The sequence below is a fragment of the Herpailurus yagouaroundi genome, unplaced genomic scaffold (assembly GCF_014898765.1).
Source record: "Herpailurus yagouaroundi ecotype Mexico unplaced genomic scaffold, PumYag 162477, whole genome shotgun sequence".
Classification (NCBI taxonomy): domain Eukaryota; kingdom Metazoa; phylum Chordata; class Mammalia; order Carnivora; family Felidae; genus Herpailurus; species Herpailurus yagouaroundi.
In genome coordinates, this window is record NW_024423203.1 from 12,995 (window position 1) to 29,315 (window position 16,321).

The 16,321-nt window shown below is 35.7% G+C and overlaps 1 protein-coding gene across 1 annotated transcript; it reads right to left on the reverse strand.

The window, feature by feature from the left end:
- Positions 1–10,198: 10,198 nt before the first annotated feature.
- On the reverse strand, positions 10,199–16,234 carry LOC121026789 (cytochrome c oxidase subunit NDUFA4). The gene is made up of 4 exons (XM_040469566.1): positions 16,074–16,234; positions 14,877–14,965; positions 13,926–13,986; positions 10,199–10,415 (listed from the first exon to the last, which is right to left on the reverse strand). The coding sequence occupies exons 1-4, from the start codon at positions 16,113–16,115 to the stop codon at positions 10,359–10,361; spliced, it is 249 nt and encodes an 82-aa protein (XP_040325500.1). The 5' UTR covers positions 16,116–16,234; the 3' UTR covers positions 10,199–10,358.
- Between the last annotated feature and the right edge of the window lie 87 nt (positions 16,235–16,321).

The following is a 16,321-nucleotide window of genomic DNA, read 5'->3' on the forward strand; positions in this document are numbered from 1 at the left end:
ACATTCTGGATTTTTTTTTTAACCTCCCTTTCTTCTCTCTCTCTTTCTCTCTCTCTCTCTCTCCCTTTTTTTTAAAGAGTAGCTTTAGGTTCACAGCAAAATTAAAGGGAAGTTATAGAGATTTCCCAAATACCCACTGTCCTTACACATGCATAAACTCTTCCACTATCAACATCCCTGACCAGAGTGCTACAATTTGTAACACTGATAAACCTACACTGACTCATCCCAACCATCCAAAGTCCATAGTTTACATTATGGTTCATTCCTGGTGTTGTTCACTCTATGGAATTGGAAAAACGTATAATGACAAGTATCTATCACTATAGTATCAGTCAGAGTATTTTCAGGGCCTTAAAAATCCTCTGTGCCCCACTTATCCATCCCTTCCTCACCACTACCACCATGCCCAACCCCTGGCAACCACTGAACTTTTCACTGTCTCCATAGTTTTGCTTTTTCCAGAATGTCACACAGTCAGAATCATAGAGTGTATATATAGCCTTTTCATGTTGGCGTCTTTCATTTAGTAATATGTATTTAAGGCTCTTCCTGTCTTTTCATGGTTTGATATATCATTTCTTTCTAGTGCTGAATAATATTCAACTGCCTAGATGTAATAGTTTGTTTATCCATTCACCTACTAAACGACATTTTGGTTGCTTCCAAGTTTTGGCAATTATGAATAAGGCTGCTATAAAGACTCATGTTCAGTTTTTGTGTAGGGCACACATTTTCAACTCCTTTAGGTAAATACCAAAGATCATGTTTAGTTTTGTAAGAAACCCACCAAACTGTTTTCCAAAGTTGAACCATTTTTTCTGGGCTCTCTATACTGTTCCATTAATCTACTTGTCTATTCTTTTGCCAGTACCAACATTGCCTTGATTACTGTAGCTTTGTAGTAAGTCTTGAAGTTGGGTATTGTCAGTCTTCCAACTTTGTTCTCCTTCAATATTGTGTTGGCCATTCTGAATCTTTTGCTTCTCCATATAAAATTTAGAATCCTTTTGTTGATATAGACAAAATAACCTACCAAGAATTGGATCTATATTGAATCTATAGATCAAGTTGGGAACAACTAGCATCTTGAAATTATTGTTTTCCTATCCATGAACATGGAACATCTCGTCATTTATTTAATTTTATTTCTTTCATCAGTATTTATAGATTTTCTCATATAAATCTTATATATATTTTGTCAGATTTATATCTAAACATTTCTCTTGATTTGGATGCTGATGTAAATGGTATTATGTTTTTAATTTTGAATTCCATTTGTTTATTGCTGGTATACAGGAAACGTATTGACTTTTTTAATGCTTTATGTTTACTTACTTTTTTTAGTAATCTCTGCACCCAGTGTGGGACTCAAATTTATAAGCCCAAAATCAAGAGTCATATGCTTTTTTGACTGAGTAAGCCAGGTACCCCAAATGATTGACCTTTGTATATTAACCTTGGATCCTACAACCTTGCTATAGTCATTTATCAGTTCCAGACATTTTGGTAGATTCTTTCAGATTTCCTACATAGGTGATCATGTCATCTGTGAACAAAGACAATGTATTTATTTCTTCCTTCCCAATTGTTATAAGTTACTTTCCTTTTATCATCTTATTGGTTTAAAGTTTATTTACTTATTTTAAAAGAGAGACAGCATGCAAGCAAGGGAGGGGCAGAAAGAGAGAGGAGACAGAGACTCTCAAGCAGGCTCTTCAGCAATGGCACAGAGTCCAAAGTGGGGCTTGAACTCACAAATAGCGAGATCATGACCTGAGGTGAAACCGAGTTGGACACTTAATTGAATGAACCACCCAGGCACCCTGTCTTATTGCTTTAGCTAGGACTTCCAGGGTGATGTTGAAAATGAGTGGTAAGAAGCCATCCTTGCCTTGTTCCTGATTTAACAGGAAAGTTTTCTCATTGTTAAGTGTGATGTTAGCTACAGGTTTTTTGCAACAAATTTTATCAAGTTGAGGGAATTTCCCTGTAGCCTAGATACTTAGAGTTTATCATGAAGTTTTTACCAAGGGGTTTTGTCAAACACTTTTTTTGCCTCTACTGATAGAGTTATGCAATTTTTCTTTTTTTTTGTTTAACGTTTATTTAGTTTTGAGAGAAAAACAGAGCGTGAGCAGGGGAGGGGCAGAGAGAGAAGGAGACACAGAATATGAAGTAAGCTCCAGACTCTGAGCTGTCAGCACAGCGCCTGATGTGGGGTTTGAACCCACAAACCTTGAGATCATGATTGACCTGAGCCGCAGCCGGACTACTTAACCAACTGACCTACCCAGGCACCCCTGCAATTTTTCTTTACTAGCCTCTTGATGTGATTGTGTGGATTACATTAACTGATTTTCAAATGTTGCTCCAGACTTGCATACTTGGGATATTTCCCACTTGGTATAATTATTTTATGCATTGTTGCATTCATTTTGCTAATATTTTTGAAGATTTTTATACCTAAGTTCATGAGAAATATTGCTCTGTAGTTATCTTGTAACGTCTTTTTTCTGGTTTTCCTATTAGGGTAATTCTGGTCTCACAGAAGGAGTCAGGAACTATTCCCTCTGTTTCTATCCTCTGAAAGACAGTGTAGAGAATTGGTATAATTCTTCCCTAAATGGTGAAATCCACCACCATTAAACATTTAGGTCTGGTGCTTTCTGCTTTTGATGGTTTTTCATTATTGACTCAATTTCTTTTATTGATATAGGCCTATTAGGATTGTCTATTTCTTCCCATATGAGTTTTGACAAACTGCATTGCTCAAGTAACTGGTCTATTTCATCTAAATTATCAAATTCATGGATTGCTCATAGTATTCTTTTATATCCTTTTAAAGTCTCTGAGATATGTCGTAATGGTCCCTCTTTCATTTCTGATGTTACTAATTTGTGTCTTCTCTCTCTCTCTCTCTTTTTTTTTTTTTTTTTTTTCAGCTGCCTTGGCTAGAGGCTTCTCAATTTTATTGATCTTTTCAAAGAAACAGCTTTTGGTTTCATTGATTTCCTGTTTTCATTATCACTGACTTCTGTTCAAATTCTTATTATTCTTTTTACTACTGCTTACTTTGGATTTAATTTTCTCTTCTTTTTCTAGTTTCCTAAGATGGAAATTTAGATTACTAAAATATTTCTTCTTTTCTAGTATGTTCATTCAGTGGTATAAATTTCCCTTAATAATGCTTTCACGACATCCCAAAAATGTTGATTCACTGTATTTTCATTTTCATTAGTTGAAAATATTTTTAAATTTTGTTGAGATTTCTTCTTTCACTCATATGTTATTTAGAAGTGTATTGTTTAGGGGCACTTGGGTGGCTCAATCAGTTAAGTGACCAGCTTATGACCTTGGCTCAAATCATGATCTCACAATTGAGATCAAGCCCCATGTTGGACTCTGGGCTGGCAGTGTGGGGCTTGCATGGGATTCTCTCCCTCCCTCACTTATGTTCTTTCTCTCTCAAAATAAGTAAATAAACTTTAAAAAATAGAAGAAGAAGTGTATTGTTTAGTCTCCATTTAGTTGGGTATTTTCTCATTTTCTGTTACTAATTTCTAGTTTCATTGTGGTCTTGGTGCAGACAGTGCATGATTTCTATTCTTTTAAATTTGTTAAGGTGTGTTTTATGTTATAAAATGTGGTCTGTCTTGTTGCATGTTCTGTGTAAGCTTGAAAAATATATGATTCTGCTGTTGCTGGATGAAGTATTATGCAGATGTCAATTATATTCCATTGATTGATAGTGTTATTGAGTTCAACTATATCCTTACTGATTTTCTGCCTGCTGGACCTGTCCATATCTGACAGAGGGGTGTTGAAGTCTCCAACTACGATGATTCATCTCTATCTCCTTGAAGTTCTATCACTTTTTGCCTCATATAGTTTGACACTCTATTGTTAGGTACATACACATGAAGGATTATTATGTCTTCTTGTAGATTTGACCCCTTAATCATTATGTAACACTCCTCTTTATCCCTGATAACCTTCTTTGCTTTGATATCTACTCTTTCTGAAGTTATTATAGCTACTCCTGTTCTCTTTTGATTAGTGTTAGCATGGTGTGCTTTTATCCATCCATTTACTTTTAATCTATATGTCCTTCTATAGACAACATATAGCCAGATCTTGTTTTTTGATCCACTCCAACAATCTCTTTAATTGGTACATATAGATCATTGTCATTCAAGGTGATTATTGATATAATTGGAATAATGTATTACATATTTGCCACTGTTCTCTGTTTGTTGCCTTTGTTCTTTGTTCCCATTTTTGTCTCTTACTCTTTTTCTGCCTTTTGTGGTTTTCACTGAGCATTCTATGTGAATCCCTCTACTCTCCTTTTTTAACATATTTATTTGTTTCTCTTTCAGGATTTTTTTCTTTAAATATGATTTTCTATAGTTTGAAAATAATAAGTTGGGTTTTGTTTGTTATTTTGTTTTGTTTTGGAATTTATCTGCTTGGTGTCTCAAGTTTCTCGGATCTGTGGTCTGCTTTCTGACCTTAATTTTAGCAAACTGTCAATCATTATTGTTTAAAATATTCCTTTGTCCCTTTCCTTCTTCCCTTCTTATGTTTCCATTATATGCATGTTACACTTTTGATAGTCATCCCACAGTCCTTGGATGTTGTTAATTTTTTCCAGTCTTGTTTTTCAGTTTTTAAGGATTCTATTGATATATTCCTTTGCTCAGAGTTTTTTTTCTCAATCATATCCAGTCTCTATAGAGACCATCAAAGGCATTCTTCATTTCTGTTACAGTGTTTTGCTCTCTTGCATTTCTTTTTGGTCTTTTGGCTAGACAGGAACTAAACTCAAGTTATATATTACTCCAAATCCCATACTCTTTTTCCTACATGATTCAAAATTTTTAATTAAAAAAATAAAAAAACTTTAGTATCTCCCCAAAAATTAAAAAAAAAAACAAAACACTTGATCAAAGAATAGCAGTTTTCATGTTTGTGTAAAAATCTAAAACCATTTTAGAGACTTAATTTTGCTCAACTCCATGGGATGTCATTTGTACCACAGTCCACATGAAAAGGCCATCTCAGGAGTTATTCAGTATGATGATCCTGTCCCATATCCTTTCCCCTCCCCAATTGCTCACTTCCTACATTGCAGCTACCTTCCAGCTGCCAAAAAGCCAGAGAAAAAGTAAGTACTAGGAAATGGCTTAATGATAGTAAGAGATTTCTATTAGTCACTTTTTTCTAGTTTATTATTCTACCATAAAATATAAGAAGAAAATGAACAAAACTTCTATTTGAATCCACTCAGTGGTGTGTGGGAACCAGTTCACATCAGTTCCTAAGAGCTGAATGTTCTCATCTTTTCCCAACCTGTGATCAGTAACACCAACATGGTACCTTGAACCCTGCCATGGTGGGTGTATTATTTTTCTATTATTGTTACAACAAATTACCATGGATTCAATGGTTTAAAACAACACAAATTTAGTATTTTAGTTATGTAGGTTAGAAGTCTGTCATAGGTCTCATTGGGCTGAATTTCTTTCTGGATGCTCTAAGAAAATCCGTTTCCTCAGATTTTTCAGATTCTAGTGGCCTCCTACATTCCTGGGCTTATGGCCCCTTTTTCCATTTGTAAAGCCAGGAACATTGCATTTCTTTGATTGTTATTTTGTAGTCACACTTCCCTGTGACTTTCTTCTTCAGCCTCCCTCTTCTACTTTTAAGGACTCTTCTGATTATACAGAGTCCTGGATAATCCAAGATAAACATCCCTATTTTAAAGTCAGTTGATTAGCAATATCAATTTCATTTGCAAACTTACTTTTCCTTTGCCATGTAATTTAACACATCCTTAGGTTCCAGGCATTAGGACGTGGACTACTTTGAGGGGAAAGGCATTAATCTGCCAGTAACAGGAACCAGCAAAAATTGCTAAAAATCAGGATTCTTTGTCCCAGAGAGCTGATTGTTAAGCACTTACCAGCACACCATTGCTACAAGAAATCATGAGGGAACATCAGACAAAATCCTTATAAGAATTACAGAATTAAAGCAATTTACAGAAATCTAACAAAGTTGCTTTGTAACTTAAGCAGTTTAAATACACCAGATAAATGGGAAGGATAAACTACTCTTTGAACAGTTTAAAACAAATTAAGTTTGCAAAGTATCTTCACTTAGTATGAATTAATATGGAGTCTAAAAATCTTATGCAGTATTAGCTCCTTTCTGGTTAGGAACAAACAGGAAAACAATATTATAAAGTACATAAGCTGTTGTCTTTTAAGATTTAAACACACACACACACACACACACACACACACACACACACACACACAACAGCAAGGCTTAAGGATTTTTTCCAGATGCTATTTACCATTCATATAGCATCAAAGAATTCTTTCAGTATCGGGCATGAAGTAACTCAGTATCATTTTCAACCTAGAAGAGATGACCTGCATATCAAGATTTTAATTCACTGAGTCATAATGCAAACCAGAGAGGGTGGAACATTAGCATGGCACGCTATGTTGATAGGCACTGCTTTAGCAAACTTAGTGAAAGACATAAATCACACCACTTCTTAAGTCTTAAAGCTCTGGTACAAAAGGTAGTCCACCTTGTTCAGATGTTGAAATCAAAGATATTTACAATACAGGATCATCTGATCAGATTGGTGGTAACTGGATAAGCTTTTACTAAATAGTATTTTTCTTTAAGTTTTATATAACATGGCTTTTAAGAAGTTTCGCATTAAAGTTTCTGATGGAAGGAAAGGAAGAAATAAACTCCAGGGTTTATAATTACAATAGCTAATAAGTAATGTTTATTCTGCTAGGAAATATACTATGCTTCTTCCATATAATATCTTACTTAAATCTGAAGACAACCCTATGACACAGTTCTACAGGGTTCTGAGAATGAATTCTGAAATCAAATTCTGTGGATTCAAATCCTGGCTCCATCACTTCCTAATCATGTTTGACCTTGGGCATATTTTTATGCTTTCATTTCCTAATTTATCAAAAAAAAAAAAAAAAAGGTGGGGGAGGAGTGGTAAGTCTGCCATACAATGTTGTAACTAGTAATAAATGAATACATGTAAGGAGCTTAGTGTGGTTCCTAGCTGAAAAATGTCTATTACTGTTATTAGTTTCATTCTGTTATAAAATGCCCTCTTACAACCCTCTCTTGTTTTTTTCATTACCTTTTGCATAACCAAGGGAAGTAGAGATTCCCGCCAAAAATGAATTCTACCAACCACCCCAGAGGAAAGGGACAAACTTACAATGGGAAATGTTGAAGTGTAGTAAATGTACATATAATTTATATATATAATAAATGTTTTCCATTGTTTGATTTGAAATTTAAACTTCAAATTAGTGTATATGGTTTGTTTTACTGAACAGTAACTGTTATTTGTCAAAATGGGGTTCTGAATGCCACACTTGAGCATTTTTGAGAAAGCAGTTACAAATAGCATCTAACGTATTCTCTACACCATGAAAAAAAAAGCCTTAGATATATATTTTCTGTGAATTATTTTAACTTATAATTAGAAAGAAAAAATGGATAGTTTTGGTAATGATGACTATGGTATCGGGGACTCAAGGACTTTTTTTTTTTTAAATAAAAAAAGGATCTATTTGGTTTTATTTGTGCCTGTACTTCTTTTCCTTTCATCTTGATATCTTGATTGCAGTGTTGTGAAAGAAAATAACCTTCAAATTCCAGAATAGGAGATGCTGTTTTAGTACAAGCATAATGCTCCAGTTGGAAATTTTAAAAACCTATTAAAAATTATCAACTGGGGAAAAAAAATTATAAACTGGGGGTGATGATGAGGGAGCACAGTTCAGAGCGCTTTTGTTAAAAGGTGTTTTGCCATCCCTAATTCTGATTCTCTGCCTCCATTGAGTCACTTGTGTCCACTTAAGACTAGACACTCTGTTCTGGATGCTTAATCAACTGACCCTTTATGTATCCATTTACCAAGTATTTATTGAACACCAACTATGTGCTAAGTGCCACCATAAAGTGTTAGGGATATAACAAAATGGACAAAAACACTTGTCCTGATGGAGCTTAAATTTTAGTGAGGGGAGAGATTTCAAACAAAATAAGTAAGCCAATTACATATTTAGATGGTCATAAATATAGGAAGAGATACAAAGTGATCAGGGTGGAAGCAGGGTGCAAAATTTTGGAGAGGCTTCACTGTAGCACTGGAGAAAGACTAGAAAAAGTGAGAGAGCAAGCCTTGCCAATATTTGGGGAAGAAAATTCTAAACCAGAGGTCAGATCCCTGTGCCAAGAATATGCATGATATGAAGATCAAAGAAATCCATTTGGTGGAGGTGTGTGAGTAGAGAACAACAGAAAGAGGAGTCAGATTGAAATATCTAGCGTTTGAATAAAATGGGAAAATGTTGGTGGGCTTTGAGCAAAGGATTGTCATATTCTGACTTACATATTAAAGATCACTTAGGCTGCTGTGTTGAGAACTAGAGAGGGAAACTAGTTGAGATGTTATTTTAGTAATTGAAATTAGCTGACAACGGCTTAGGATCAGGGTGATAGGGGAGGAACTGTTGAAAACAGCGAAATTCTGGGTATATTTTGAAGGTAGAACAAACATGACTTAATGATATATTAGGGTATTCAAAAAAGTTAAGACTCCAAGGATTCTGGCCTCAACTAGAAGAATGGTGTTCCTATAAACTGATATGATTAAAGAGTTATGCTAAAGATTGTAGATGTGGAGTCTGAGAGGTTCACAAATTCAGAACTGAGAGTTATGCTAAAGATTGTAGATGTAGAGTCTGAGAGGTTCACAAATTCAGAACTGACACGTTATATTTAAAATGCCTATTAGACATCCACATGGAGAAGTTGAGTGTATAGATATATCCATATAGAATACATGTATGTGTATATACATATACATACACATACATATACATACACAGACATACACATACACATGGAAAAACATCTGGGCTGAAAAATTACCTTGGACATCTACAGCATTGTATTTGAAAATGAGACTGGATGAAGATTACAGATAGGGAAAAGGTCCTAAGTGTTTTTCCTTTGGAGCAATCCCATATTAAAGGTCGCAAAGATGAAAGTGTACCACTAAGAAACCGAGTAGAGAAGCCAATGACATAAAGGAAAACAAAGTATATTGTTCTAGAGACTACAGGATGAGAATGTTTCAAGGAAGAGTTATGTCAGCTATTAAATGTTAGGTCAAAGTGATTACTAATAATTGACTTTTGAAATTAGAAACATGGAGGTCATCCGATAACCTTAAAAGAAGCATTTTTACTGAAGTGATAAGGGTAAAACCTCATCAGGCTGAGTTAATAAACTTCAAAGAAGTGAAATTCAGTAATTTTGTTTGGCTCCCTTTTTTTTCAAGGGTCTACCGGAAGCATTTGCAAATTCTGAAAACTGCAACTCATCAAATATACATAAATGCTAACACAAGACATCAGTATTTAAATGCAACTTTGTTTGGTGATCTCATGAAGATAAGGAACTAAAAAAGGCAGTCTGTTGTGTGATTACGCCAGCACAGCAAAAACAAAATGGCCACGAGCTCAGACCCAAGTACAATTTCTTTTTTTTTTCCAACGTTTATTTATTATTTTTGGGACAGAGAGAGACAGAGCATGAACGGGGGAGGGGCAGAGAGAGAGGGAGACACAGAATCGGAAACAGGCTCCAGGCTCTGAGCCATCAGCCCAGAGCCCGACGCGGGGCTTGAACTCACGGACCGCGAGATCGTGACCTGGCTGAAGTTGGACGCTTAACCGACTGCGCCACCCAGGCGCCCCTACAATTTCTGATAAACTTGAAAATGTTCACAATAAAGACTGCCATGGTAAAAATCATTAACAACTGCACATACTTTGACATCTGTCAGTAACAGAAATCCAGATGTTTCCACTTTGCCAATGCCAAAGACACTTGAATACTCTTCCCAATCTACCTTTGCATAATATCCACTTTCAGTTGTTAAATATACTCTAGTGAAGTTACCAAGGGCCTATACAAAAAGTAAAAAATGTTTGAACAGTTTAAGTTCTTCTTTTCAAATTATAAACAGATGGAAACTCAAGAAATTCCTTAAATTCTAAGTTTATTTCCTACACCCTAGTTATAAAGTTGAAAGCAGATTTTCAGCATTAAAAAGTGACACATATCAAGTTTCAGATATTTATTAGTCAGTGTAAACCCCAACACAATACATCAACACGACTTCGTGCATTCGGAGGGGAAATATTTCCTGGATAAGTGGAAAATTGTGCGGATGGCTTCTGGAAGACCTTCATTCTAAGCAGCTTTATAGTGAAACATTTCATTTAGAAGTCTGGACCTTCTTTCTTCAGTTTGCTGTAATCTACATTCACTGAGTAGAACTTGGAAAAGAAAAAAGATATTTTAGATAATCTATCAAATACACAGAGATGGTACAGAAGTTTTAGAATTATTTTTATTCAGCTTTCTATAGTAACAATTACAGACATGAATTTTTATTACAGATATTTAACAATATAAAAGTCATCCAAAGAAAGACACTGAAATTCCAGTCCTTTAAGGATTTTGGTAAGGTAAAAATATTCAATCTACCTCAAAAGAACAGTGTTAGTATGTTCCCTTAATTTCTTAAGCCAGATTGCACCAAAATCTGACCATCTGACCACTTCTGGCACGAAAGTTCTTAAATACTGTATTTTTGTTTCAAAACCATATTGTATTTAAATAATACACATTTGGAAGCCTGTAATTTCTAAAAATTTCCTTATATTCAACTGAAATTAATTTTAGAAATAAATCTATGATTGCTTTAGAAAAAAACTGCCTCTCCAATAACTTTTTTTTAAATGATTTGTATTTTAAACATCTCTAGAGTGTCTACTGAGAAAACATTAGGATATAAACATAAGCTCAAATAAGGCTATAATCTTGGGTTTACTCATTCCTGTGCTAGAGAACACTGACGAGGTTGTGTTCTAATTACTTGGAGACCACGTTATTTAACTCCAAAAGAACTAAAAGTGCAGAATCATCAACACTTTCTTCAGGGTTTTTAAGCAGCTCATAAATTTGTATCTATTATTTCTTCAAACCCTTTTCTTTATTTTTCCAAACATACCCTAACTTCTTGATTTCTAACTGAAAAATTCTTATTTTACTTAAGCTTTTTAAAAAAGAAAAACTCTCAGGTTGTAAAGCTTATCCTTGAGATATACACAAAGTTGTATAGACAGCTAAGTGCAAATAACCCAGAGCAATGATCTTTGTTCTGACAGTATTATGAAGTAACTGAATCTAAACGAGATTTTTTTAAAAGAAACTAATTGTGTGCTACCCTTAACATTGTTGACAAAATTAGAAAGAATACTACAAAAGAACTACAAGCTATACATAAAGAAAATCAACACTGATTGGGTTCTTCTAATGGATGCCAGACACCGGGCACAATGCTTTATGTTTATTTTAACTATCACGGCCTTACTCATTCTTACTTTACGAAAGACGCAATTGAAGATCAAGTTATAGGACTCCCCAGTGAATGAGAAGCAGGATCAAACCCCTATACTCATGCAATGTGGAAAGGTCATAATATCTTTGCCAATTTTCTCAAAACTAGTAGGCTTCTGATGTATTTGCTTCTTTTTGCTTCCATGTGTCAGCATCAAAATTCTCTGTTGAAGTAACGAGTTAATTTTCAAAACTGTTTTAGTTTTCAGCTTCCATGTCCCCATTCCTTTTCTCCATTTAATGGTGGCTACCTTGAAGGTCTCTGGAACAGTAACTGGGAAGGCACAAAATATTCTGATCATGGCTCGGGGCATTTAATCAAGTGAGAAGTGTTGCTGGGTCTTTAATGATTAAATCCTATTTTAGTCCTCGTGTTTGTCTACATTTGGCTAGATTTGCAAAGGAGCAACAAATAACCCCCAAAACTTAGTGGTTTACAACAACAAAGGTTTACGTTTCACTTGCATTATATGCCATTTGTAAGCTGACTGCTTCATGTTCTCTTCATTGCAATTCTGGGCTGAATGAATAACTCTTACATGTCCATTTTGGTCTCAGGTCAGATGACAAAGAACAATGGGGGAACCACACACTGGTTCAGAGATGGGAGATATCATGTCCCCTCACTGATGATTTTCCAGTCATGAGGCTAAACCTGATGTTAATAGGCAAAAAAAAAAAAAACCAAAAAAAACAAAACAAAAAAAAACACAAAAAAACCCCAAACCCCAATTTTCTTAGGTGAGTAGTGAATGATAAAGAAAATAATCTAGTTTACTTCACTGTTTGCATTTAGAAGCAGTAGCAGGCTTCATTCACTCTGGGCTTATTTTCTGGACTTTGTTCCCTTTTATTTCTGCTTGCAAATTGCCCAATTCTTCTACAAGTTCATCTCTTGGCAAATACAACCAGTCTACTAACATCCTATTTTCCAAAATATTTTTCTATAACAAACTTCTTTAGACACAGTCTACCTTCCAAGTTACAGCAGGTTATACTTTATCAGATATTTTGCCATTACATAATGATTCATCTTTCCAGACTTGAAATAAGTGTCATGGCTACTCAGCCCATTCATGCCAAACAAATTAGATTTTTGTTGCAGCAACATTCCATTTCCAACTCACATGTCCTTATACTGACATGTGTTATCATGTTCCAGGGCACTGGTAATTTGCCTTCATTATCATAATCACTTGAAGAGCTTTTTGAACTACACCTACCCAGAGACTCTAATACACAATTTGGTAGAAGGACCAAGGAAAGTGCATGTGGTGAATTATACACTTTAAATAGTTAAGTTGTATGGAATGTGAATTATACCCTAATAAAGCTGCCCTTGGTTTTAACATTTCCAGAGTTAGTCTTTGTACGCAAAATTTTGACACATAAGGAAGGTTATATTTAGAGAATAAATGGTCTCAGATTTGTGGCAACACAGATGGACCTTAAGAGCATTATACTAAGTAAGATAAGTCACCAGGGAAAGATAAATAAGGCATGATATCACTTACGTGTGGAATCTAAAAAAGCTACACATGTAAAAGTAGTAGAATGGTGGTTACCAGGAGCCAGGGATGGGGGAATTGGGAGAGGTTGCTTAAGAGTACAAACTTGCAACTAGTAAATAAATCCTAGAGATCGAATACACAACACAGGAATTATAGTCAACAATATTGCATTATAAACTTCAATGAACTCATTCTGTGAAAGAGTAGTTCCACAAATTACTTTTCGGAAAGACGTTAAAAAGTTTAGTTAGAAGATTCATGGTAAAATTTAAGTTTCAACCAATTTCATTTCTTCCTAATTACCCTCCCCTGAAATATTTCAACCATACCAACAAGAAAAAACAGCCAACCAAACCATCCACTGGAATAGTGCTACTCAAAGTGTGGTCCATGGACCAGTAGCATCAGCATCACCTGAAACCTTGTTAGAAATGCAAATTCTTAGTCTCCACAGCAGACCAACTAAATAAGAATCTCTGGGCGTGGAGGTGAATATGTGTTTTAACCACCTCTCCAGTTGAGGCCCATGTACATTGAAGTTTGAAAACACTGTACTAGACTATTCAAGATCTAAGAAAATGGTATGTGATAGCTCTATCACCTCTTTTGCCCATAAAATCAGTAGAATGAAAGCATTATCTTAACTTCACATCCAGAGTCTAAGGTCTGTGAATAAAAAAATCCTTAGAAAAAAATTTCTGCTAGGGAAATATGCCATTTTAATTTCACAAAACAATCTAGCACTTCCTCAAAGTTCATTATAATGGAATTTTACATGTATATCCAATTTCAAAAAAAAAAAAAACAACACTACTACATGAGAAAACGTATTAAAATACTTCCTAGCAATTCTGAAACAATTTTATAGCTTACCTTGTATTGATCATTGGGACCCAATTTGTTCCAGGGTTCTGGGTTATTCTTCCTATCCCAACTAAAAGAAACAAACATTATTAACTACTATAGTAATAAAACACTATTTAAAATAATTTTCTATTTCCTAAGGAGCTAATATTTTGAATAGATCTCATTTTCTATTAGATTGAGTATGATGTTGTTTTCAGTAGAGTTGAAACAGAGATAGACTCTATTTAGCAATCCCATGTAGTTAATTAGAAAAAAGAGTTGAACAGAGAGCCTCCTGGGCAGTGTATTTGTCCCTATTCCTCTCACAGGAAACTTTAAACTTCATTTTTGGGATGCCTAGGTGGCTCAGCCTGTTAAGCGCTGACTTCAGCTCAGGTCATGATCTCGTGGTTTGTAGGTTCAAGCACGGCATCCAGCTTTGTGCTGACAGCTCAGAGCCTGGAACCTGCTTCTCATTCTGCCTCTCTCTCTCTCTCTGCTCCCTCTTCTGCTCATTCTCTCTCAAAAATAAATAAAAACATTAAAAACTGTAAAGAAAATTCATTTGGTTTTCCCTAAGTGATATATAGAAAAGTACAGAATAACAATACATCAATCTTTTTGTTGCATGTTGGTTCTTTAACTTCAAAAGGAAGCATTCCTTATTGAGGAAAAGCAGACAAAAAACATTTACATGCATCAGCAACTCTGATTAAGTATTTTATAAAAATAGTTATCTCAATTCTCACAAGAATTCTCCAAATAATTAGCAGTTTACGGATGACAAAAATGAGACTCAAAGACATTTAGACAATTTTATGACCCAGGAAAAGAAAATGACAACAGGATTTGAACTTCCTATAGAAGCCTATAAAACAGGCTTTTTCTACTACTTGATTTTTGCCTCCCTAAAGACTGTGGCTCCCAAACCAGCTTAATAAACCATCAAAGTTCCACTAAACATTTTTAAGCACTTACCTGACATCTGGATTGAACAATGCCAGGCGCAAGACATATAGTGCTGCTCCAGTACCTCCCGCTCCAATAAATATGAAGAGGGGGATCAACTAGAACCAAACACAAAATAGGCAAGAATTAATAGCCAGCTTCAAATACCTAGATACTGATAAAAGAAAGGCTAGAGTTAATTCCTACACAATGATTCTCAGGTCTCAAAATGGTATTTTTCTACCTTGTTTTAAAATTTTAATAAAGGTAGACCTTAAATTGAGGTACGATTTCTTTTAACTGTGTTCAAAAGAAAGAAATGTTCAAAAGAAATTTCCAAAAGACGTGAAGAGGGTTCTGGTTTAATGTGGAGAAAAATTAGATTCAAATTTTTAAATTTCCAGGAAGATATGTCAAGTCTTCTCCACCTCTCTTAATATTTATACACGTTCTCATTCAATTTCCCAGCTTCCTTTATCTCGAGGCTTGTAAAACGACTTCTTGGCCTGCCTTGATATAGGGGTTATGAAAAACATAAGTTCTGTGAAATAAATAGACCAAATATGAACATACCTATGACAAACATCGGTTACAGGCATAAATTTCTGAAGACATATTACCACCATGCTTAATTCGTAGTTAGGTAATGGGTTTAAGATAAAGACTGAGTAACTGGGTTTTAGGACCAAAGCACGTTGATGTGCTGCGGAAAAAATTACACAAAAAAGAACAACTCTGATTCACCTCTGCGCTACCAAGCTCCCCCAAAATCTCAAGACGTCAAGCAAACCGAGAAGTCCAAGATTACAGACATTTGTATTTGCTACAAGGCCTGGTGGTGCAGTGCCGTAAGAGGTCTTTAAGAGACAGCATAACAAACAGGAAACGTGACCTGCTGATCTCTAACCCACACGACGCACCACTACCCCGGGGTCGGACCAACTTACAAGAAGGTGCAACCACCCGACTGTTCCAACATTCACTGGCTTATTTTCCTCCAAGGTATCCCTCACCTTCCGCCTGCCAGCCCAAACCCCTCAATGCATGGCGTGGAAGGTCAGAACTCAAGGGCTTGGGACAACTAAGAGAATATCACAAGTGAGCCAAGGTCCAGACCCGAAGAACGGTTAATAATTGTGAATGAGGAAGTCCCCAGGTAACCGAGGCAGTCGCAGCTGGACACAGAATGGACAAGTAAAAACACTGCAAAACGGGTCACGAACTTACGCTCGGATGCTTCTTGGCCTGACCGAAGATCTGGCGTAACATGGCTGCAGCAGAGGACTCGGCTCCGGGAGAAGAAAAGATCAAAACTGCAAGGCCCGGCACTAAGCAGTCCCTACACCAAGCATGAACGGACGTCCAAAGTCACCCAGAACCTCCTACCTAAGGACCCCTGGCTCGGAGGACAGCTTGCGGCAAGAGCGCCCGGATGCAGCTGTCCTTAAAAGTGCCTGCTTTGATCCAGCACCTCA

Bases quoted from the DNA above. Each gene is read 5' to 3' on its own strand.
- LOC121026789 (XM_040469566.1), bottom strand. From the start codon at position 16,115: ATGTTACGCCAGATCTTCGGTCAGGCCAAGAAGCATCCGAGC. The intron at 14,966-16,073 runs GTAAGTTCGTGA...GTTTGGTTCTAG, and splicing joins AGGCCAAGAAGCATCCGAGC to TTGATCCCCCTCTTCATATT. The intron at 13,987-14,876 runs GTAAGTGCTTAA...TGTTTCTTTTAG, and splicing joins TTGTTCAATCCAGATGTCAG to TTGGGATAGGAAGAATAACC.